Genomic DNA, 26,492 nt, shown 5'->3' on the forward strand with positions numbered 1-26,492 from the left:
TGGTGAAAATGGTATTAGTTTTTCAATTATCACTATTATACACTTTTATATTTTACATTATCGTTTCTTTAATAATTACTTAATACATGTTATTTAAATTAATGTAATTTATAATTTAGCAATATTACAAGTCCAGTGGATTTACAAAGGACATTTGCTAATTATATTAAAAAATGAATGAAATCTTCGCTAGAACGGAAGAAACACATCTAAATTATGCAAATGGAAAAAAGACATCGGTCCCTGGCCTGCGGAGGCCGTGTCTGTCTAGAAAGAAAAATGCCATACTTACCAGGTTGCTCATAGGTTATACCAAGATTACACACAGGGGGTGAGTCCACATAGGTGTCCGCTGTGCGGATACTTATCACGGTAGAGCATACAATAACGGATTGCAAAGAAAGAAATTCAACCCGAATAACCTATGCACGGTCTTGAGGCATGGCAGCAGGCACAGATCGCCGTTCAAATATATCAGGTCCATAAATATTTTAAATTATACATAGGATCTTTGTGTTTTCATTTATTTTATATATGTTATTTATTTAAATAAATGTATTTATTTGCGTGAATAGAGGGGCGTATCCCCAAAATTACCCGAGGATTATCCAGTACTCTGGGATAGGGTGAATGATTTGTGCTGTATTTGTGATTTATTAGCGTGAATGGTAGGGTTTATCCCTAATTACTCCGATGAATATCTAGTACTCTGCCCTGGAGTAGAGTGAATGTATGTGTGAGTATAATTTATTAGCGTGAAAGGTAGCTTTACCCCGAGGAATATCGAGTTCTCTGTTCTTGAGTAGAGTGAATGCATGTGTGAGTGTAATTTATTAGCGTGAAAGGTAGCTTTACCCCGAGGAATATCGAGTAGGCTGGGGCAGTGTGAATGATTTGTGCTGTGTAGATACAATTTATTAGCGTGAATGGTAGGGTTTATACCCAAATACCCCGAGGAATATCGAGTTCTCTGTTCTTGAGTAGAGTGAATGCATGTGTGAGTGAAATTTATCAGCGTGAAAGGTAGCTTATCCCTAAATACCCCGAGGAATATCGAGTACTCTGGGGTAGAGTGAATGAATGTGTGAGTGTAATTTATTAGCGTGAATGGTAGGGTTTATCCCCAATTATCCCGAGGAATATCGAGTACTCTGTTGTGGAGTAGAGTGAATGCATGTGCGAGTATAATTTATTAGCCTGAATGAATGGAATTTTTCCCAAATACTACGAGGAATATCGAGTACTCTGGGGTAGAGTGAATGAATGTACAAATGTAATTTATTAGCGTAAGTAGTAGGTTTTTTCTCAATTTCCCCGAGGAATATCGAGTACTCTGGGGTATTGTAAATGAACGAGTGAGTGTAATTTATTATCGTAAATGGTAGGGTTTATCCCCAATTACCCCCAGGGATATCGAGTACTCTGCTCTGGAGTAGAGTGCAAGATTATACAAATGTAATTTATTAGCGTGAATGGTAAGGTTTATCCCTAATTACCCCATTGTTTTTTTTTAAATCTTCGTTCTGTGTATTTGTGTTTGTCATTTGTCTTATTTTATCCGCATTTGACGAGGCCCTGAGGTGCAAAGAGGATAGCAATAGGAAACAGAAAAGAGAGCATTTGTTGCCGTTGTACCATAAAATATCGAAACAGCCGGATAAACAGAAAAAAAATTAGTAATATTAATACGCGAGAAAGTTAAGAAAAGAAATATAAAGCTAAGGAAGAATGGTGATGACCAAGTTTGCCGGCCCTAACTTAAAGAAAAAAAAATTACAAAATTCTTTACTCCTAATTTTCAATGCTTCTTTACAGAAATTAAACAATGCATGCTAGCTTCTATCATTTAACATATCTAATGCCTCGCGGCCCATAACATAAATTTGAAAAAAACAACATTTTTTTTTATTAAGAAATTTTTCATATTGTGCTAAAAGACTTCATCATATCGGAAACAAATCGGGCACAATTGCGGGGCAGCTCTAAAAGAGGCACTCCGTTTTAACAAATCGACCCATGCTTTTATAATAATTTTAACGTTTTACATTCCTAATTTACTGATATAACGACTGTAAATTAATTCAAAGTTTAAGTATCTGCACAAAGGGTATTGCATTATTCTTTACGAAGTCATTACGTTTAATGAAATATAGATTCATGAGGGCTACTTGCAGTTTATCTAGTTGATTCGCCATAGTTTGGGATCAAAAACATAACAACAAGCATGAGAGGCAATCAGCCATTTTGTGGTTTAAACATCCCATTGTCACAAATTTATAGTATTTTCCAGCCCGCACCGACAATTTTTGAAATGTGCAAAGCAGGTTTATTATGTGAACAAGAACAGGTGCGTTTCAAAGTACTAAAACGTACTAGGATGGATGCCGAAGAGTTTTTTAATAAAACATAAATTTTTCTTCGATTTTGGTACATGATGTGATATGTATAAAACGCCATATTCGGGCGATATAAACAACTGCACGTATTGACGATTTAAAAAGTTAAATTTGGACACTACAGAGCGTGTTACATATTTGCAAGCTTGCACCATACACTATTCTGTGCCAGCTTTATTGCAGAATTCTTTTTTATTTTTGATCCCAATGCACTTGAATACTCTTACAATTTCAATAGGTCGATTTTTGTATAATCTTTATTCTAGCCTTGATTTCTTACCTCTGTTTTTTAAAAATCATCATTTTTATCTAAATTTAACTGTAAATTCCAAAATTAAACATTTTTGGTAATAGAATTAATCATGAATTGCAAAGCCTGTGAACTCTGGGTTTACAAATAAATTTTTGCTTCGTCGTAGAAAACCAGCTTATAAGCGTTTTGGACCAAAATATATGCAGGTCAAATTCCGGGAAAATGCCTGTTTAATGGTGGCTGATTACATCGTAGATATCTGGTTGATAAGTACTTTTTCTAATCACCCTAATAATATCAACGCTAATAATTTTTTTGCTAAAAAAAGAGAGAATAAGAGTTAATTCATATATGTTTAGCGGCCATAATTGACCATATTAATTATTTTAATTAATTATTATTTATTTTTTATCTCAACCAAGACCTTAGATAAAAATAATTATTAATTGAAATAAGTGTTAATGTTTTTATAACTTCTCCGATTTTTTTAAAGGTTTTCAAATATTTTGATTTCTGTTAGTTTTACTTTTATTTTACATAAAAAGAATAATTAATTGAAATAAGTGTTGATGTTCTATAACTTCTCCAAATTTTTTTTATGTTTTCAAATATTTTGATTTCTGTTAGTTTTACTTTTATTTTAGATAAAAAGAATAATTAATTGAAATGTGTTGATGTTCTATAACTTCTCCAAATTTTTTTTAGGTTTTCAAATGTTTTGATTTCTGTTAGTTTTACTTTTATTTTAGATAAACAGAATAAATAATTGAAAATAAGTGTTAATGTTCTATAACTTCTCCGAATTTTTTTTAGGTTTTCAAATATTTTGATTTCTGTTAATTTTACTTTTATTTTAGATAAAAAGAATCAATAATTGAAATAAGGGTTAATGTTCTATAACTTCTCCGTTTTTTTTTTAGGTTTTCAAATATTTTTGATTTCTGTTAGTTGTACTTTTATTTAACACACGAATCAAGGAATCGATCCTCTTGTCAGGTGCAATTCAATGCAAATTATTAATTTTGTTTTAAGTCGCTTTGAGGTTTAACGTTTTGGGGTAGGCGATAAAATGTTAATTATGTTCAGAACTACCCTACCAAAACATTTTCCCTGTGCTTTTATAAATAAGGTCAGGCTTTATCTTATCACGTCGGTGAAGGGATGAATCCGTCCCTCAACGGTAAAATTCTTGTTTCCATATCGAACTCGATACAGGAGGAAAATCACCTTTAACATCTGATACGGATTATTATGTCTTGGATCCGGTAGATTCCCACATACCAAGAAAAACCTACCAACGTCGTGTTATTAGTATCATATTTATTTATGTTTTAATTTTTTAACGTAACATCAATGCTTTATATGGTCACCTCGATAGAACGTGTCTTCAATAGGTAGCAAACGTTTTGCCTATCAATAAAGCCATTGGTAGCCGTAGCCTTTAGTCACATCCGAAGTATCCCTAGATGGAAAATATTATGGTGTAATGTCGATTTTCAGAATAACGGCATCCACTTTTATTATATTTCCATTCCTTTTTTGTATATTATTTACACCGCCATTAAAAAAAACTAACCACTTGGTTTTTGCAGGAAAAATGGCCAACTTTGGAAATACCTATTTTCTCAGCCGTTTTAGACATAGTTGCGCTAGGTCTCCAGTTTTTAGAAAATTTTACGCTGAACAAGATGGCTTCTTCAAATGTTTTCCTAGCGTCAGTGATTCATCAGTAATTTCAAAAATTTGGAAACATGTTAAATTTTGCACTTTTAACAAAAACATCAAATTGAGCTGTGGAGGCAGGAAAACCACCTTGGAGCGATCAAAAATGTCAGAAGTGGTGAATTTTTGTGCCCCTACCCTCCTAACTTTGAAAAATCACGAAAATTATAATTCTCATCCAATCAGGCTGGTTTTAGTCTCATTCGACGCTGAAATAAATGCACTATGAATATTGTTTTGAGTTTTTTTATGGTAGTAGTAGCGGTTTATTTATTATTTCACAAATAAGATCAGAAATCTTGTTTTTTCTTGGTTTTATTAACCCGAACTCTGTACTGAAGGCTTTCCGGACCTCGGTATATAGGGCCGTTTTTTTCAGCCTTCAATTTCCCATAGGATTCTTTTCTAGGAATTTCGACCCAGGATTTGGGGCTACCCGGTGTGTTTTAAGTTTATTTATTTATAGAACCTTTTATATCTTATATATTGGTCTGTATACACAATGTATAAACAATAACAATGCATATGGTCATAGCTACAAGTTTAACTGCTCTCACTAAACTAATCCCCTTTCGGAACCGGTGTTTATCCTGTTATGGTATAGTAATGAGGGTACTAGGAAGCGAGGTTTGTGCTCCCCAGACACTGCAGCCTTCTGGCTTTGTACCTTCCTAGTTCCCTAGTTCAGTGCAATCGACTCAAACCTTCTTCTTAGAAGTATTAGGTCATTGACTGTCGCTGTTACAATCCATAAGTTTTTTCCGTACGTTAGGTTAAATCTCCATTGAGGTGTTGCTTCGCATTCGAAGATGATTTGGGTAGTTGTTTCCTCCTCCTAATTACATAATCTGCAGATGGGATCATCGTTTTATATGCCCATGCTACATAGATGTTTTTTCAGATACCAGTGACTGGTTAGTAGTCCTACCACTCCTCCGGGGTCTAGCCCTCTCCAATTGGAGCACGGAGTTTGCTAGTTTTGATCAGGGTTGTTTTACCATAAGTTAACTGTTTCTAGCCCCGCTAGAGTTTATCCACTTCTCCTTTTGTTTTATTTGGATCCATTCTGCGATGGAGGATTCTATATTTGTTTTAGTTACCCCTTGGTCTTGCAGATCCTCCTCTGGCCAATGTGTCTTCTTTCTCATTACACAAATTCTTCTGTGCCCTGGCACCCACGATATCATCAGGGTGCTGTGTTTCCCCAAGATTTGGTGATTTTGGATGCATTCACTTATTAATTTACCATTAATTAATTGACCAGATCTTATGAGGATTTTTTTTCCAGTGTAACCTCTTTTAAGATTTTGCACAAGCATTGGTGGCATATATTTCTGCTTAAAAGACCGAAGTGTACTTCCCTAATGAGTTTGATTGCTCATATTTTCGGCTTGTACAGAAAATGCCCGATCCGGTTCCTTCGTTTATTTTGGCGGTTCACCATCGTACTTCCTCCTCGATCGTGTCATAAGTTAATTACTCTACTTTGAGACCTAAAGTCGTTGATATTTGGAGGTCACCCTTTGTTCCCACTTCACTCAGCACCTTTGTACAACTTACAAACAGATGAGAACAATTGAAATTGTTGGTATAGAAACGCTTTGGTTAGATTGATTTTTATTAGGGCGAGGGTCAGGCAAAGTGTAACGGTTGAGAGGTGAAAGGTGGCCCAATGCCCCAACTATCACCTCGGCTAAGTAATCCCTATCCCATTAGGTATTCGTTTCAGTTTCGGACAAAGGCCTTTAAGAAATTAGTCAACGCTAAAGCGCCCCGAAGAGCATTGTCTCCGAACAATAGGTATAAACCGAGAACAACGCCCATTCGGCAATCGGGTTTTCGTTGTAATCGCCTCGTCAAATAGCCTAAAACCGGGGATGAATTTTAATTTGTTAAACGCCGGTTTCCTTGCGTGAAATTATACCCCTGAACTTCTTTCAACAGATCTAGCCAGACGTTTTACTAAAACGGACCACATTAAATCAGCCAATCAGACTTCCAGGCAGATATTTAAACCTTATCTTAAAGAGAGTCGTAAAGCACTTGACAGAATTCGAAAAGACAGGAAACAACGATTATTCTTCTCAGCAAGAGGCAAACTGATGACGTGACGAAAGGAATAAAAAGACCAGGAAACAATTTTATAACGACTTTTAATTGATGGGATTTATCTTCATTGGCGTGTCTCTCGAGTGACGAGGTGATTTGGCAGGGATTTTGGCGAAAGTTCTCGCCAACCCAGATTCAACAGTTCATCGTATTCCGTTCTAAAGTAATTATTGAAGTTATACCCTTCCAAATTCACTTTACCAACGGTCGTTATTGTTCCGACACGTTGGGTTAAGTGTCGAGGATTCTCAGACTTCCTCCGTTCAAGGCGTTTACTGCAAAACGTACCGACGTTATTATCGGCTTTCATACGAGACTACATTTTATTGAAATCGATCGATACGAAGTCGTAAAATATTATGAATCTTTTCCCATTAAAGAGACCGAATGCGTTAAGCCGGGAACACACTTACCCGATGCAACGCCATGCGACGCTACCCGACGTGTTGTCACGTTTTTGTACGGTGTGCACATCTATGCGACGTCAAGCGCACGCCACGTACAGTCCACAGCGTGTATCACAAATCACTATCACAATCGCAACGCCTCTTTTGTTCTTAATGCACTATTTTGAGCAAAACCTTGTAATAAATTGTTAGTTAAATTTTATGAGCACAACCATGTAATAAATGGTTTGTTAAAGTTAATTGTTTTAAATAAAGTTATTCCGGTGTTTTGATAAATTTTTTCCTAACCGCCATAATTAAATAATTTTTATAAAAACGTGTAGAAATGTGTAGAGATTACCCCGACCGCATCTCACGATATCTGAATAACTATTTTATAAAAACTTATGAATTTTTGATCTCGTTTAATTTGGTTTACATTAAAATAGGAATGTTGTAATTAATATAACGACAAAATTACATATACCTAGTTTAAAGTAAACTACAAAAAATATGAGTGTTCTGTTCTGACGTTACTCGACGAAAATGGTGTAATTTTATGAGCAAAACCGTGTAATAAATTGTTAATTACATTCATTATAGCAAAAAATGGTATTCCGGTGTTTTGATCAATTTTCTACCAAACCATTAAAATTAATTTTAAAAAAACTAATGAATTTTTGATCTCGGTTAATTTGGTTTATATTAAAATAAGTATGTTGTAATTAATATAACGACAATAATACATGTTGTTTGAATAACATTATGAGTGTCCGGTTCTTTTGTCTTCGACTGTACTCGATGCTTCCCGACGAAAAAGTGGACAGTGGGGATTGCGTAGCGTAGAGTAGGGTAGCGTAGCATAGCATCGGGCAGATGTGCACGGCGGTAATACAATCTTATGGAAAAATAGACTTGCGTCGGATAGCGTTGCATCGGGTAAGTGTGTTCTCGGCTTTAACCAATTGGTTTACGGAATGCTTTCTGTCGGTTTCCACACCAGCCGAATTTTTCAAAGCGCAAATTAACCACGCAGTCGGAGCAAATTACAACCTGTCAGAAAAAGTCAGACATTTTCTAAATTTCCGTATTAATTTTTACACATCGTAATTTCATCTTTATTAAAACATCAGATTAACAGACTGACCGCTGAAGATGGCGAAATGTCGATATAGGTCTGACAGATCTTCATACCAGAATAGAAAGACTAGGCGGAAACGACCGAAATACACATTTTTTTGTTTAAATTTTATTTAATAATTTACGTTATGTACTATTTGAACCTCTGCATTTCGTGCTGGTTTAGTTTTAATTCTCAATCATACCTGTGAAGGTCTGTCGTCGGAGCGACTGTCAGCCGTTTTACTTAATATTATGTTTATTCGGAAATAGTTAGATGCGGTCTGGTGTGACGTAGGTTTCAGAAAAACATTTTTTTTTATCGTGCCAACGTTTAATTCTTTATTGGGATCATCTTCAGGGCTCAAAATGTGAGAGACTCTCAACGCGAATTTGCACATCTACACGGAAAACAAACACTTTGAGCTCTGAAGATGATCTCAATAAAGATTGAAACGTTGGCACGACATAGAAAATGTTTTTCTGAAACCTACATCACACCAGACCGCATGTCATGATTTCCGAATAATCATCGACTTACGGTCACTAATCACCACACATTAATATTGTTGGTCGATGGAGGAATATCTAGTACCGCACTGATGCAATGCCTATATATGTGAATGTATTTATTTGTGCGACTGTATTATAGAAGTTAGGTTTAGGCTTATTTATATTTTGCACCCGTTTGGAGCTAAACGACATAGCTGTCGAAAGCCCTCGTTCTTCGAGAGATCTTTCTCTTTCACTGGAGATCGTAGAGCAAATCTACACTCATGTGTAAAAAGTGCAGCAGACCAATCGTCCAAAGACTAATGGCTGTGTTCTCCAGCAAAGCGAGCCATGCAACTTCATGTGTTCATACTGATTTAATCTTCTTCGAGCAGTGCGTTGAGAAATTTACCACCCCCGAACTGGAGCCGACTAATTGCTTGAACTTGTAAGCTTCCGGTTTCGCAAAATTCTCAAAGCCCAAACCTGTGGTTCTGTTACTCTAGGACCTTCAGCCCAGAGCCGGGCCTCCTATGGTAGAACATCTCACTACGCCTCGAGTGTTTCGTGAGGAATGTAATAGCCTCATACCTGATGGAACGTCCATCATCAATAAGTGCCGCACCATGCGCAACATCCTCAGCACTAAGTGGCATTTTTAAGTTTAAAAATTGAAATTAAGAAAACAAAGATGAAAACTAAACAGTTTATTGCTTCAGAATTCAAATGAGATTGAATAAAATTTTAAATTCCTTAAAAAGTAAACATTTAAAAATCATTTATCCTTGTTTGGAATAAGATTAAGTCTGTTCACCTCTAAATTGATATTCCCAATGTAAAACATAGCATAAACAAATATTTATTGATAAAAACAATGAGATAAATTAAGGGCAGAATTTTCTTTTATCGAGGAAATGAAAAAAAAATCAAATTTGTTGGAATTTTTGCTGTAAGTTTATGTATGAGTTACAACATACTTATTTTAATATAATGCAAACTAATCACGCAGTCGGAGCAAATTACATCCTGTCAGAAAAAGTCAGCCATTTTCTAAATTTATGTATTAATTTGTTTTTATATTGTAATTTCATCTTTATTAAATAGAGTTTAACAGACCGACCGCTGAAAATGGTGAAATATCGAAATAAGTCTGACAGATTGTACACAATGACCGAAATTTTTGTTTAAATTTTAGTTAATAATTTACGTTATGGGCTATTCGAACCTCTTCGTTTCGTGCTTGTACAGTTTTAATTCTCAAGCATACGTGTGAAGGTCTGTCGTCGGAACGTCAGCAGTTTTACAATCGCCGATCATCCGGTCCGCCTAGTCCAGACGTGTTTCGGCCAGACACGTTTTCATTTGCGTCAAAAACCGCTGACAACGCGAAGTAGAGTATAATTTTAATGGAATTTCGGACTTTTCTCATAGTTGCCTGCCAACCGATCTTTAAATTTTTGCATAATAGAATATCAAGTTAATTTTAAATTAAATTTTTTTGTGTGGCTAAAGTGAAAAAGTCCGCCCGACATGTCACAGAGAAAAAGTAACGCCCTTTTAGAAAATAAAAGTTTTATTTTCGCCCTTTGGGGACTCGTGCGGACAGCCGGAACTTTTCTCCATTTAGTAGTAAATTTTGTCCGACAATGAGATGTAAAATAAATGGAAATTCCTTTAAAAAAACACGCTTTATGAAACAGATTATATCAAAGAGAGAATGATTTTGTTATTTGATAGCTTTACAAAAATCAAGTAGCTTTTACTATAAAAAAAACCAAGAAAAAGATGAGTACTTCGCCTCCGTTATGCATTTTGCCCTTTGATCGTAACTTTAACAATTGCTCGTGAGAAAGTGCTGAATTGCCGTTCGGCACGGTCGAAGCCGGTCACGGAGAGGCTTTCGCCTTGCAAGGACGTTCCGCCGAACGCGGTGCCACATCTGCTGACCTCAACTTTTATGCTCCAGGTTCGCTCACGTTCATGCCGAAGACGTTGAAGCTGCTGAGAGACGGCGGGGCCGAGTTCCGGCACGCCTACACCACGACGCCCATGTGCTGCCCGTCGCGGAGTTCCATGCTCACCGGCATGTACATGCACAACCACGAGGTGTACACCAACAACGGCAACTGCTCCAGTGCCCAGTGGCAAGCGACCCACGAAATGCGATCATTCGCTACTTACCTCAGCAACGCCGGCTACAGAACAGGTAAGCTTTCAGTTTGCATTGTCTATTACCTCATTTTAATTTGGACTCATTGAGACTACAATACAAAATTCCTTTTCCTAGACATCATTTCAACAATTCTACATGTACATACTTTACATCATAAGTAATTGATAGAAATAAATGATGAATGATGGAGTGAGTGCGGTGTTCAATCCTTTTTAACCCCCTTGTATAGTCGGAATCGTGGGACGATATGATTTATGAATGTGATTGCGAAGAGCATGTAGCAAACTGTATCACTGTTAGTCGTTCACGAAGGTTTTGTTTTTTCATGCAGTTATGGGTCATTTTGGTCCGTGAAGGATAAATCAGTGGGGTACAACATGGGATCACAATGAGAGCTTAACAAATTAACTTTGGACACTTTGACAACGATGACTTGGCAGTTCTCCTTCTGAAAATGGAAAGCACGTTTGTTAAACTCCGTTCACAGTTACATATATATAAAGAGTGTTAATATATGTTGGTCGATGGAGGAATATCTAGCACTCCACCGACTAATCAGAATGAGCGCAATACATATGTGGACTGGCTATAGAAGTTAGGTTTAGACTAAATTATATTTTGCCCGCATCAATGACCTAATACTTCTGAGGATTGCAACTAGGGAACTAGGAAGTGCGATAAGCCATAAGGCCACAGTGCATGGGGACCACAAACCCTTTCCCAGTTTCATCATCATCACCGAAAGCCAATATATTCAAGAAAAGTGGTAACTGAAAAAGGGATAGTTTTTAGGAAAGTACAGCTGGAATTTTCAAACTTTTGTTTTTTTCCCCTACTTCTTGGTCAAATGAATGATAATATAGATGGATCAAGACAGTTATAGCGAATAACTGTAATGGCGGGTATATAAAAATAAATTAATTTTCAACTATCTCTTCTGTAAAATATTCTATTTTTGAGTTGTGTTTAGTTGAGTTTTCCTCTGCGATATGTGCAGGGATGATCGAAGCATAGAAGCCCAGGGTGTTTAAAAAACAAACCTTCTTCTCAAGTTTTTGGTACACTTTCGAAAAATCATACAAAACTATACTTTCAATTTTTTGGCACAACATTGTTCCTTAAGAGAATGCTTGATGAATTGAAGTAATAAGGTAACGAAAAACACGAGGAAACGTTAAAAAGATAATTATTCGGAAATCGTCTGATGCGGTCTGGTGTGACGTAGGTTTTATAAAAACATTTTCTTTATCGTGCCAAGGTTTCGATCTGTATTGAGATCATCTTCAGGGACTGGGATTTATAAACATTGTTTAAATTTTACAAATACATGTAGGAGGTGAGAAAAAAATGAATTTGTACAATGCTAGAACATTTTAGATTAAAAGAAAGAAAAGAAAAAGAAAAAAATGAATTCATACAATGCTAGAAAATTTGAGATGAAAAAAAAAAGAATTTATACAATGCTAGAAAATTTGAGATGAACAAAAAATGAATTTATACAATGCTAAAAAATTTTAGATAAAAAAATAATAATAAAACAAAAATCAAATGAATTTGTACAATGATAGAACATTTTAGTTAAAAAAACTGATTTTATACAATGCTAGAAAATTTTGTAGCATTGTAAAAATTAATTTTTTTAAAATCTAAAATGTTCTAGCATTGTGTAAATTCATTTTTTTAATCTAAAATTTTCTAGCATTGTACAAATTCATTTTATTTTACTTTTATTTAAAAAAATGAATTTTATACAATGCTAGAAAATTTTATGTTCACTCAAAGTATTTGTACTCTACATTACTGTGAGTACAAATACTTTGATTGAATCTGAAATGTTCTAGCATTGTATAAATTCTGTTTTTTATCAAAAATTTTCAAGCATTGTATAAATTTATTTTTTTAATCTAACATCTTCTAGCATTGCGTAAATATATTCTAGAAAATTTTAGATTCGATCAAAGTATTTGTACTGACAGTAGTGTAGAGCACAAATACTTTGATTGAATCTAAAATTTTCTAGCATTGTATGAATTCATTTTTTTAATCTAAAATTTTCTAGTATTGTATACATTCATTTTATTTTATTTTTATTTTCTTATTTCTTTTTTTTTTTTTTTAATCTAAAATTGCGTTCGGCTATTTCGTTACAGAAGACCATCCCCCATTTGCCTTAAACTGAAATTTTTCGATGTAATTTGGCCATTTAACCCGCAGTCCGTAGGTTGATGCCCCCGTTCTAAAGCATACATTTTTGTTTTTGTGTTTTCTCGGGAACTTTGAATCTCTTGAAACTCTTAGTCACTGTCACATAAGAATCATTTGATATGATTATTGTTGTCAATAATAAAAAAATTGTCACCTTGGTGCCGATGGAACTTTCGAGGATTCAGTTTAGGTTGGATTAAGCAATGTCTTTCTATAGTTCTATTGTCAGAATATGAAATTTTCTTCACATTGGTATTAAAATGTCTTTTATGTTTTCATTGTTGTGCATATAGAATTATCAAATAGGTTGTGGGTATGGACAAATCTCATGGTGGCCCGGTTATGGACCTACATTCACAAGTCACTGTTTGGGAAAAACACGTCTGTTTGTTATCAAGCCTTCATAACTCACACCAATTTTAGAAGTTTGTGTCTGTGTGAGAAGACCGAGAGATCACGCATGTGGAGAGGTATTGGTAATTGGCGGTGAGGTTCAGGAATCCCGGCATCCCACCAATTACCGGTTCACGGCCTCCTTATATTCTCACCGAGGACTCTTGAATGTGAGTCGAGCCCTTCGGCTTTTATTCACCAGAGGTACCCTTGGAAATTCATGAGCGGTAAATTGGGGAAGTACGGTTTTAAAAATGTACGAACCCTCGCCTGAGAGGAAAATTTTAATGAAAATTCGAACACCTTCCATTCGGCAAGCACTTTCCCCGTTCCCTTTTCTTTTCTTTTCACTTTCTGAAGGCGGCGTTTGATTCCCTGACCCCTAAGTTCGTGGAAAATAGATTAAGTGTCGGTTCTAGATTGATTCTTGTTCTCTGTCTTTTCACTAACAGTCAATTCAGAGATACTTTTGTTCTGGATTCTATGATCTTATCTTTTTATTTTATTTCATTTATTTATTAAAACTGGTCTTATTAGACCAAGCATTAATTTTACATTAATGTATATTTATAATAAATAAATGTTTACATTCTTATAAACTCATTGGGTACAATACGTTTTACAATTCACTATTCACAGATTTTTAACTACACTAGTTCATATGGGTTTTTTCTTTTTAACCTTCTGACGGTGTTTCCATCAAGTAGGAGTTTGGTCAATTCCACATTCTTGTGCTGGCTGAGGCGAGAATGGGTTTTGGCGGCAAATTTTTGTATTTGCGCCTTGACCTCAAGGATCTTAAGATCCCTATGTAGGACCTTGTTCCTTACGTGCCAAGGTGAATTCACCATACTACGTAAGGTATTATTTTGGAGTTTTTGTATGATTTTGATATAAGTTCGTTTTCCCTAATATATTGGACTTTAGAAAACAACTGAAATGTGTACCAATGATGTTCGGACCTTCTTATACCGCATACACTTCACGTGGAATAATATTTTAAATAAAAGACTAATCTACAACTCATTACTCAAACCCATGGATTTATTGTGTGGAAATGGGAATTTACTGTATGGGCTCAGCCAACGCATCCAACTCATATCGAATCCAAAATCCTCAGTTGTATTGCAAATGGTTGGCAACCCATGGGAAAATACGCCAGTACCTTCCAAGCTGAGATTGACGCAATCGAGAGATGTACTCAATTCAACTTGACTAAAGTACATACATATATTATACATCTACATAAACAAGAACATAGACATCATGTAAGATAGCCAATCAGGCATCAAAGCACTAAGCTCAAATATAATTAGTTCAAAGAAGAACACAGAGGAAAATCAGCCTCTGCTGGGCCCCAGGACACATGGGAGTAGAAGGCAACAGAAAGCGGACACCCTTGCAAGAAAAGGTGCTGCTATCCGCTGATAGGACCCGAACCCTTCTGTGACATAGGCACCCACACTATTAATGAGTATCTCAGACAGAAGGACAGAAAGAAAATGAAGAAACAATAGAATTCACTCATTGGACACAGTCAATCCAAGAATCTCCTAACAAACTAAGGAAGAAAAGAAGCTGCAGAATGTGCCAAAGGAAGCAGGAATAAACTGCGAATCCTCATAGGATTCTTAACAGGACACTGCAAGCTAAATGGACACTTAAAGAAGTTTGGAATAATCCAAGACGGCACAGGCAGATATTGCAAAGATGCAGTGGAGACACCAACATATCTACTAACAAACTGCGGTGCCCATAGGAGGAAGTGCTTTGGGGTGTACAATATGAGCATAGAAGCGATTCAACCATTGAAAACGGGCCTATTCATCAAGTTGATGAAACATGACGCAACGATTCTTTAGGCAGAGAACTGGGAATACAATACTTCTTAAAGGGTGCAGTATATTACACCCCGACCATTACATCTACATCTATATGATTTTGATATTGCAGTGTTTGGTACAACCCTATAGTTGAATACCGTATGTCCACATCGGCTAGAGGACTTGTTTTTATAATCATATTTTATTTTGTATAGTAAGGTTGGATCCGCGCTTTAGCAACCAGTTTAGTTGTCAATACCTTAAACTATTTGTGTCTTATTTTTGTTCCCGTGCACTTTCAGCTTGCCATCTAAGGTCATTCCCAGATATAATTGTATGGTGTAATTGTTAGAGATGGAACATGGTCCAGTTTTATGTTTGTAAAGTACGGATTTATGCTGACTTAGCTTGATTCTCCTTTTTTTCCATTCATTATTTTATACAAGCTTTATGAAGGTTTTTGGTTGAATGGTTGGTGGCACTACTGATATCACCTCTGTATCATCTGCAAACGTTGAAATTTTACTCCATCTCTTTTCGGCAAATCACTGATGTATAACAATTAAAGCAGTAGACCTAATAATGAACCTTGTGGAACTCCTACATTTATTGTTTTTAATTCTGACTATTGATCTTATTGTTTGATTTTAGACTGTCTGTCAGTTAGGTAGGAAGTGACAATATACTACGTACTGCTTTATGAGTTTAGAAGTCCTTCATGTTTCAGACCTTGTCAAAAGCTTGTGAGACATCAAGGAAGATACCAAAATTTTTTTTCTTTAAGGGATTTTTCTAGGAATTCAAATTGGTGGTCAGGGATGGTCTTTTTTCTACAATGGGTTTTATTCTTGTAGTAATAACTTTTCGAAGAGCTTAGTGCCTTGTATGATGTAAAAATTTTGAAAAAATCGCTTAAACCCACCGAAGTGAAAACTAATTTCGAGGTTTCTGGAAGGATTGTTGTCTGCGCAACTTCTCCTATAAGTGATTAAAACTACACAATCATCAGTCGAAAATATTTACTTAATACAATATCTGAGGAGCTGAGAGCCAGAGTGGACCAACCTCGCCAGCTGTGATTTAAAGAAACAAATTCCAAAAATGTAGTAATTTTTATTTATCTCATAAGTTTTGCATGTTGTATTTTTCGTACGAAGTCCTCATGTATTTAATTAAAGAAAAGTATTCTATTAAAAATATTTAAATTTAACATTATAGAATGAAATTTCGCGAATAAAATATGGAACGGTCCGATCTAGCTCTTAGCTTCTCGTACTTAGCTGTAAATAACAAATAAAAGTAACAAAAAAAAAAATTGAACTCTCCCTTTCTACATTCACCTCATCGACTTGTTTGTATAATATTTTATTTTGTATAGTAAGGCTGGACGTCCTATCAATCAGTATAGTTTTCTATACCTTGAACCTATTCCTGTCCTTTTTTTCTTCATGTAAACTTTCCATCTCAGCTTGCCATCTAAGGTCATTCCAAGATATTTAGCTGAATCATCAATAAACTAACTAGTATGGTATAACAGTCCCATCGATTGTGAGCGACGGAACACGGTCCAATTTTTGCTTGTAAAATTTATATGAACAGATTTAAGGTGATTGAGCTCGATTTTTCCATTTTTTGTCCATTCGTTTATCTTATTTCTGGTGGATTTTGGTTGAAAGTTGTTAGTCGGTCTTACTGATATCAACGCTGTTCCAATTTTTACTCAATCTATTTTCGGAAAATCACTAGTGTATAACAAGTAAAGACGTAGATCTAATATGCACCCTTGTGGCACTCCATTTATTATTTTTAATTTTGAATATTGATCTTATTTGACTCTAAACAGTCTGTCAGTTAGGTAGTAACTGACAACACCTACATTCTGCTTTGGTTGCTTTCCTTTTAGTTTATGGATGAGTCCTTCATGCCAGACCTTGTCATAAGCTTGTGAGACATAAAGAAAGAGCAGAACATGTTTGTTTTTCTTCAAGAAATTTTTCTCTTTCGTCTGTTACTCGGTGAATTTGGTCTATTGTTGAATGTCTTGTTCGGAATCAAAATTGGCCAAGGATGATTTTCTTTTTTTCTATAGGTTTTATTCTTTTTAGTAATAACTTTTCGAAGAGCTTAGAGCCTTGTACGAAGTAAACATTTTGGAAAAATCGAATGACGTGTGTGAATTGCGATTTATCTGTGCAGGATCGTCGCGATCCTATTTAAGCATCGTTGATTGTCCATCCTGCTTTATATGGCCTGACGACGATCGCAGTTTTCGACCAGTTTGCCCGTTTTATTCTCCTTATAAGGGCAATCTCATCTCTCTCATTTGCATGGGTTTTTTTTAACGAGTTGTCGCTCTTTTATCACAGATTTGATACACCATGTCCTTACACTTACTTATTTCTTGATTTATGATTAAGCGGTGTATATTTCGATTGTCGGTGTCTCCGTACATGCCATATCATTTGGAGCATCGGATATTCGTGCATCATCAGATATTTGAGTTCATTGATATATTGGGTGCTTAGCTGTAGGCGGCTGTGAGCTTCAATTTTGAATCGAGAACATACAATTGCATGGACTTCGCCTTGAAAATACGGCATGGGCTCTATGATTTTATAGCATAATCCTGCTCTCGTGTATCGATCCATCCGTACTTAGACTGTGAGATTCGGATGGTTAAATCGCTTTGATGTCAGATTTTGGTCACGAAGCTTACTAACAATAAAAACCACGTATAATTTTTGTGTTTTGTTGTAAGCACTAACTAAACGGCAGTGATTCGTTCAGAAAGCTCGCCGAGTCTACTTTTTGTCCGCCCCGGGCAATTTCACGGTCGATTCCCAATTCGCTAATTTCATTTTTTTTTATCCGATTCTTCACACCTTCCTCAATGCCGACCGTGTTTCCACAACCACCAGCACCCCGAGGGACATGGAATATTTTTTCAAAACTTTCTAAAGACCTGCGCCTGTGGAATCGAACATCCTCCGGCCGAAGATAATTTGCAATTCGTTTGATGCGCGTACGCGTTATAAATTCATGCAAATTGGTTTTGGATAGCGCCATCAAAAAATTATTATTTATTGCGGCTTGACCTTTTCTAAGAAGATTGTGCAACCGTTTTCTTATGTTATCTTTGCTCATGGACTCCTCAGAAAATTATTGCCTTTGATATTAAAAAAGTATAAGTAAACAATAAATTTAACTTTCGATATAAAAAGTAATCGATAAAATATAATAAAAAGACACCTTGCATAACCTACTGTTAGTCATTTTTTCACGTTAACCGTTCGTGAACACATAAGATTTGATTGCGTGGATGCTTTTAAGTTACAAACACGGGAATTTAAAAAAAATTCATAACATTTAGTAGCACATCGATCAATACGGCCGGCAAACTGTATTGGTCATCGCCAGCCCTCTCTCTTCTTGGGCTTTGTCTTGTTTCTTTTGTTTTGTCATCTTTTTCACATTTTAAACTTACTAATTGATGTACTGATTATCTAGCCAAGTTATGTTGTTTTATCATAAAACTAAAACCAATTCTCCATTTTCTTTATCGTATCGCTTGCCTCTCTAAACCTCAGCCTCGTCAGTGGTGGATAAAATAGCAAAAATAATGCACACAAACACACAAAAACAAGGTAAAAACACGGTTAGCATTCATAGTAACCTAGAGTACTAGATATTCCTCTGGGTAATTGGGGTTAGGCTACCTTTCACGCTAATAAATTACACTCACACATGCATTCACTCTACCCAGAGAACTCGATATTCCTCGGGGTAATTCCTTTCACGCTAATAAATTGCACTTACACATTCATTCACACCACCACAAAGTACTCGATATTTCTCGGGGTAGTTGGGAATAAACTCTTACATTCTCGCTAATAAATCACAAATACAGCACAAATTATTCATCCTATCCCGGAGTACTGAATAATCCTCGGGGTATTTTGGGGATAAGCCACTCTATTCACGCAAATAAATACATTTATTCCAATAAATAACATATATCAAATAAATGAGGACATAAAGATCCTATGTACAATTAAAAATATTTATGGCCCTGAGATATTTGAACAGCGATCTGTGCCTGCTACCGCGCCTCAAGGCCGCGCGTAGGTCATTCGGGATGTATTTCTTTCTTTGTTGATTTGTTCTTTGCATTCCGTTATTATATGCCCTACCGTGATAAGCACACCGCACAACGGTCACCTACGTGGACTCAACCCCATTGAGGTTGTCTGTGTGTAATCTTGGTATGATCTATGAGCAACCTGGTAAGTACGACGTTTTTCTTTCTAGACAGACACCCTCCGCAGGACAGGGACCGATGTCTTTTTTTTTTACATTTGCAAAATTTAAATGTGTTTCTTTCGCTCTAAAATTTTTCATTCATTTTTTTATATCATTAGCAATTGTCCTTTGTAAATCCACTAGACGTGTAAAATTACTAACAATAAATTAAATGAAGTTAAATAACATGAATTAAGTAAATATTAAAGAACACAAACACACAAAAACAAGGTAAAAACACGTAACCTACAACAAGTAACCTACAGTACTTGATATTCCTCGGGGTAATTTGGGATAGGCTACCTTTCACGCTAATAAATTACATTCGCACATTCATTCACTCTACCCCAGAGTACAAGATATTCCTCGGTGTAAAGCTACCTTTCACGCTTATAAATGACACTCACATATGCATTCACTCTACCCAGAGTACTCGATATCCTCGGAGTAATTCCTTTCACGCTAATAAATGACATTCGCATGAAATACAATACGCACATTGTAAAAAAAAGTGTTGTCCATTAGAAGAAAAATATTTCAAATTGACCAGGTTCGATTATCTCTCCCTTAAGAAACGACAGGCAAAATAACGGATTCTTATTATTTTACCAGGCTTCCCCGGGTCACCAATGTGCACGGGAGTAATTTATACCGGCTAATGACCATATGGCCAATTAATAAGGCATGTTAATGTAGCCATCCGGACCGATGGAACTGCGGTGCTCTGCACCCGTTTCTGCCCGGAAAGCCGGCCTGGACGTTAAAAGGATCGCCCCGATTAAGAGGAGGACATGAGCCAAAAGCGTCGGATCGTTAAGATCGCTAAACACCTCGTTTTCCTTTTCCAGGCATCGATAAATGTCTGACTAAGTTTGGATTTATGCATTCAAACCACCTGGACCGTTCGATATGGTTGACGATGTATTAATTGTAGTCAAAGTGGTTTTGTTATTGAACGCCAAATTCAGGTAAATAAAATGTGCTTTTAGGTCCAACAATCCAAAATTTCCTCACTCGAATCCAATAATTAACGATAAAAACACTTGAGCTTTTTCCTTTAATCACTACGGTATAAAATGTTTGTATGTCAGAAGGAAAGGGTTGTTGTTGTTATTGATTATTTAAAACAATTATGTTAAATTTTATTGCATCGCTTTCTGAGAAGTTAACTGTTTTAATGAAGTTTTGTATTTAATAAAGAGTTAGCATTTTATAATTTGTTGAAGTCGTGAGGAGCGGTTAAGAATGACGTAGTTTAGAAAAATACCTTTTTCATTTTTTGTCGACGTTTCGACCTTTATTCGTGTCATCTTCAGTGCTTTTTTTGTGTTTGAGTGTGACACTGGCTTGATGTCCATATTTGTAGGTGATATATTCGAAAACACCCTGTTTAGTTGTGCTGTTCCTCCCGAGTAGAAATGTATTTTTCTTAGTGACTTGTTGTTTCATAATTTATTGAAGCCGTGAGAGGGTCAAGAATGAGGTAGTTTAGAAAAACACCTTTTTCATTGTTTTGCCGACGTTTCGACCTTTATTCGGTCATCTTTAGGGCTTTTTTTTAGTGGGGCACTGGCTTGATGTCCATATTTGTAGGTGATATATTCGAAAACACCCTGTTTAGTTGTGCTGTTCCTCCCGAGTAGAAATGTATTTTTTTAGTGACTTGTTTTTTCATAATTTATTGAAGCCGTGAGAGCGTCAAGAATGAGGTAGTTTAGAAAAACACCTTTTTCATTTTTTTCGTCGACGTTTCGACCTTTATTCGGGACATCTTCAGGTCCTCATTTTAATTTACGAAATTAATCGCGCCTGTTTTTGTGGACACCTTTTTAGTGTTTAGTGTAACTTAGCAGAGTTTGTGATATAATGTATTAAAGGTAGAGATCAAAAATTAGTGTCACACGCGGGACTGGAACCCACGACCCCGATCAGTACCCAGGCGCTTCTACCGCTTGAGCTACTGTCACTTCGGTCCTCGAAACACCACCTCTTCTCAACCGATCACTATTTAAATTTTCCCTCATTTTACGACATTTTTTCAAACATCTCGGCATAATACTGCTCAACGACATTATCAATTAAATTCGGGGAAATGATCGAAGTTGGGGTACCACTCCACATACTTTCTTGTCACAGTTTAACATAAGATTATAGAGTTTATGTACCATCATTCCATGTACGACAAGTCCGAACGAGACTCGGGAGTACTATCTGGCCAATATGTTTACAAATAAATGTAAAAAAAACTAGAAGTCACCCAGAGAGCGACGAATGGATTAAACCGTAAATATCGAAAAAGGAACGACCACCCTCGCAAATTTACTGGGATCAAGGGCGTAAAAACGGGTGCAAAACGAAATGGACAGTCACAAAAAGTAGGTGGATCGAGAAAGCCGATTTGAAGGCTATAGTAGGAAAAAGGGCGTGGAGACCAAAGAAGAAGACCTGACAAATTTCGTGGAAGGGACGTCATGGCGAACACGAGCTCTGGAAAGGGAAGAAGGGAAAACATTGGAAGAGTACTTTGTCCAATCGTCGGGCCTGCTTTCAGGCATAATGAAGTTTAGCGGCATAAAATATATATGGACATTTATTTATTTTAAATGATAAGATAATGAAGGCAAATTTTATTACTCCAGATATGTACACGTGACCAGCATAAACGTTATCAGTGTTTTTATTGTGCATTAATAATTTATTGTAAAACATTCTGCAACACTTACATTCACTGTGATTGGCTGAATATCGGATGTCAAAATTCGTCTTCGTGTTCAATGCCAGAAATAAGAAACGCTAGTCAATCCAAGTGTAGACAGTAGCCTTGCAGGGCATCCCAAAAACATGGTAATCAAGAGCGTTGTCGACCTTACGCATGACACCCCGGCGGACACTAGGGATTCGTACCTACGACCTCAAATAAAAGTTCATCGTACATTAACGCTAAAAAATGGTGACCGCACAAAATGGCCGAAGGGCGAAACGTCTAAAATCTGACTTCTCTAATCGGCCTCGTGAATTTTGCAGTTGCTCATTTACGGAAGTTTCACTGCTACATCCACTGCACTCTTTACATGAATAAACGACGACAATGAATGGAAACGGTCAACCCTCGTCAAGTCTTTTATGTAAGAAGTTCATCACCGATTCACGTGGTCGTTAATCTCGGATACAGTTTCACGAAGCAGTCGGAAAATCCTCCCCCTTGAAAAATAGTCCAGACGTTGCATCGGCCTTGATTTTAGAATTGATCGCTCGAAAAAGCCTGGCATTGGCCAGATCAAATCACGATCAGCCGAAATAGTGCATTGCCCGATCGTTCACCAGATTGCTCCTACAGATTTCATGGCCGAATTCCTCAAAAAATAAACAGGTCGAACAACCATTTCGTCTCTATATGATGATCTGTCGGTAGGGTGCCTAAAGCCTGTCAGTTGTCATGAATATTTTATTGATGTATGCACTTTGTGATTGTAGCAGATAAAAAAATTTGTATTCACGCCATTTACGAGCAGGTTTTTATGTAAAATTTCATGTTCTTGAATTATGATCCCTTAAAAATATCTATTCAATTGTGTGTATCGACCTTCTGTATTATTTTTTTGCAGCCGTGACGTGATATCTTTCTGCAAATTCATTTCCGCAGTTAGTGCAGAACCTTTTTATGTTCCAACGTTACGGAAAACATGTAATTTCTTGATTCTTCTTAACCTTCATAGATCCGATATTACAGTATAGGTGGAGTGGACGAGAAACAAAGTGAATCCGTTATTAAATACTCTAAAAGAGAATACATATTCGCTCTAGCAAACAGGCGATTCAGGCTTGTGGCCGTTTAATATTGAATTCCATAAAATCGATAAAAACTGCTAAAAACACTCCTTCGCTTCTGGCTGTTGCACTTATAAGCAAATAAGCTTTTGGTAAAAATGCTAGGAAAATAAAAATAGTACCATGTACTATAAAAAGGGATACCACATGTTATTGTATACACGATTTGGGCAAATATAAACTGAACACAAGAAAGCGACAAAAATTAATAATAATGTATTTTTATGTGGGCTTACAATAAAAGTGTTTCTGTTTCATGGCTGCTCCCGCGGCACTGAGCGTCAACACACGCGCTCGGGGTGATTCTAGAAGACGTTTGTAGAGAAAGGTTTCTCAGCGTGTCATTTGATCGAAGGGTGGCACCTTACGGAGAGCGAGTAGGCATGATCCCTGACATAAAGATGTTACTAGGACGGTGGGTCAATTTTCGGTCCCCTATTCCACTTCTTAACGTAAAGCGGGTCTTTTCTTAATTATAAAATTGTATATACTATGTAGTGTGTCTGTGTAAATGGTTAGGGATGGTGTACACACATGATGTAAGTCCCCCTAGGAAGGAAGGGGCAAGTGGAAGAAGTTGACATGTCGGCAGCATGCTGCAGCATGATGTGGGTTTCTACACCGAACCTAGGTGAGTCGATCCTGACTTGAGAATCTAAACGTGTGATGTCTTATGTGCCAGGTGCACACGCTAAAGAACCTCAATGTTAAAAGACATTGCGACCCCAGTGGGAAACATAATGTCTGTGTAAATCTCATCACAAAGGGTAACCTTCCCTCTGGGCCAGGCAAGTCCTACCATCAGCTCCAGCGCCTACAAGGGGCAAAATTTTCCCTTACCTCCCCCCCCCCTCTGCTTTGGCAGAGGCTTCCAGCGTTACTGTACCCGCACCCCTCAGGCAATGCGGGTACATCAGTAGGGAGTTCGTATGATCTCCTGGGTGGGCGATCAGTCCCACCTTAAATCTAATATTGAACCACGGGAGTGGAGTATCCAAGCGGCTCCACTAATTGAGGTTAGACTCGTGGTGGTCATGGTTTGTAAACAAATTGTACCTTATCTGGAGGGTAGCGGCCAACCGGAGCCGGAGATGGTGCCTTCTCTCTCTCCTGGGGTGGTGAAAGCCATGGCTGAAAAGTTGTGCCGGAAACTACAAAACTGACTTTTTCAAGGCCCTAGATGTGCTCTTTTCACTTTTGAACTTGGTTAGCATTGCTCACCTCGCTAGCTAAGGGAAGTGACAAGTCCATGCCTGTAAAATCGTCTTGGTGTTGTCTTTGAGAACACTGTGTCTGAGAAATCCCAACAGGGATAAGTCCGGATGTTAAAGACCCTCATGGATTTCAACGCCCATGAGTAGAGATGAGAACAATGAACGTGTAAATGTATGTGTATGTTCCCTTACCTTGTAAAAAATGTATGTGTGTGATTAAAAAGGGTTATAGCGAAATATCGAGTACACCATAGCTAATAACAGTGCGAGGGGGGCTGAAATGACTTCACTGTTGGTAGTTCCGATAAAAAAATTTTAGAACACATTTAAAAAATATGTCGCATACTAAACATTGTCAAACTCATAACGGAAATTCCTAAAACTTAGTCGCCAATAGGGTCAAAGTTGCGCGTCTTTTTTGGAAACAGCCCCGAATCAATAATTTATATGTGTACACTACAGAGGGTGTTCCCTAGGGGTTAGATCTCGCGGGTGTTTCTCTGTCAGTAACAACAATGATATTTGCCGCGAACTTTTGGACACGTTAGGCTAAAAGATGGAACTTGTCGGTGATAAGACCGTACCGATGAGATACCACCTGTGAGATATGGTCTCAAGTGAAACGTATCCAGACAAGTCAAAATCTGCTTCTGAGGTAATACCAGGTGCCCCATGGTATATGAGGATCGCATCACTTCATACTGACCTAAAAAAGGCCTATATGAGATTGAATAGAACTATGAGCACCCACCCAAACCCCTTGCTACGAGAAATCGCTTCTCATCCACCACCACCCCGAAAGAACCGAAGTCTGAAAAGGTGGCTAATGACTAGTAGTAAAAATTTAAAAAGTGTGAATAATGTAAATTTTGCTTTAGCCTACTATTTGTTAAACTGTTAACATTCTTTCCTCCATTATGCTTATTATTTGCAAATTAATATGTACATGCTACTATACTGTGTAAAAAATGTGGATCACCGGACATATCACGTCACACGTGACTTAAGCAGGGAACACACTTACCCGATGGAACGCTATGCGACGCTACCCGATGCGACCGAAAGCCTTCACACGATTTGGTAGGGAGCGAACATCTATGCGACGTCAAGCGCACGCCACGTACAGTCACAACGTGTATCACAAATCAGTATCACAATCGCAACACCTCTTTTTTCTTAATGCATTATTTTGAGCACAACCATGTAATAAATTGTTAGTTAAGTTTAATTGTTTTAAATAAAGTTAATCCGGTATTTTGATAAATTTTCTGCCTAATCATCATAGTTAAATAATTTGTATAAAAACTCATGAATTTTTGATCTCGTTTAATTTGGTTTGCATTAAAATAAGCATGTTGTAATTAATATGCCGACAAAATTACATATACATATTTTGAAATAAACTACAAAAAATATGAGTGCCCTGTTCTGACACTCTCGACGAAAATGGAGTAATTTTAAGAGCAAAATCATGTAATAAATTGTTATTTAAATTTTATGAGCACATGTAATACATTGTTAGTTAAATTTAATTGTTTGTGTTGTTAGTACATTTTATGAGCAAAACTGTGTAATCAATTTTCCGAGCAAAACCATCCATGTCCAAATTTTTGTCGAGTAGCATCGATTGTAATCGAAGATAAAAGAACTGGACACTCATATTTTTATTTCAAACTATTTTATATTTGTATTATTGTCGTTATATTAATTGCAACATACTTATTTTAATATAAACCAAATTAACCGAGATCAAAAATTCATTTGTTTTTTTAAAACAATAAATTTTAATGGCTAGGCAGAAAATTTATCAAAACACCGGGATACCATTTATTGATAGAATGAGTTTAACTAACAATGTATTACATGGTTTTGCTCATAAAATTTAACTAAAATTTATTACACGGTTTTGCTCATAAAATGTACTAACAATTTATTGCAAGGTTTTATTCAAAATAGTGCAATAAGAATAAAAGATGGTTGCGATTGTGATACTGACTTGTGATACACGCTGTGGACTGTACGTGGCGTGCGCTTGACGTCTCATAGATGTGCATACCCTACCAAATCGTGTGAAGGCTTT

General features: G+C 36.6%; 1 protein-coding gene across 3 annotated transcripts in view; it reads left to right on the forward strand.

The window, feature by feature from the left end:
• Nucleotides 1–26,492, forward strand: part of LOC106667592 (extracellular sulfatase SULF-1 homolog) — a 120,375-nt gene that overhangs the window by 59,241 nt on the left and 34,642 nt on the right. For all 3 annotated transcript variants that reach the window (XM_014395632.2, XM_014395634.2, XM_014395633.2), the window contains exon 3: nt 10,444–10,683. In XM_014395632.2, coding sequence (XP_014251118.1) covers nt 10,444–10,683 — 240 coding nt within the window. The remainder of the gene's footprint in view (nt 1–10,443; nt 10,684–26,492) is intronic.

This window comes from Cimex lectularius, unplaced genomic scaffold (genome assembly GCF_000648675.2).
Source record: "Cimex lectularius strain Harlan isolate CLEC.00 unplaced genomic scaffold, Clec_2.1 scaffold202, whole genome shotgun sequence".
In the NCBI taxonomy this organism is placed as follows: Eukaryota; Metazoa; Arthropoda; class Insecta; order Hemiptera; family Cimicidae; genus Cimex; species Cimex lectularius.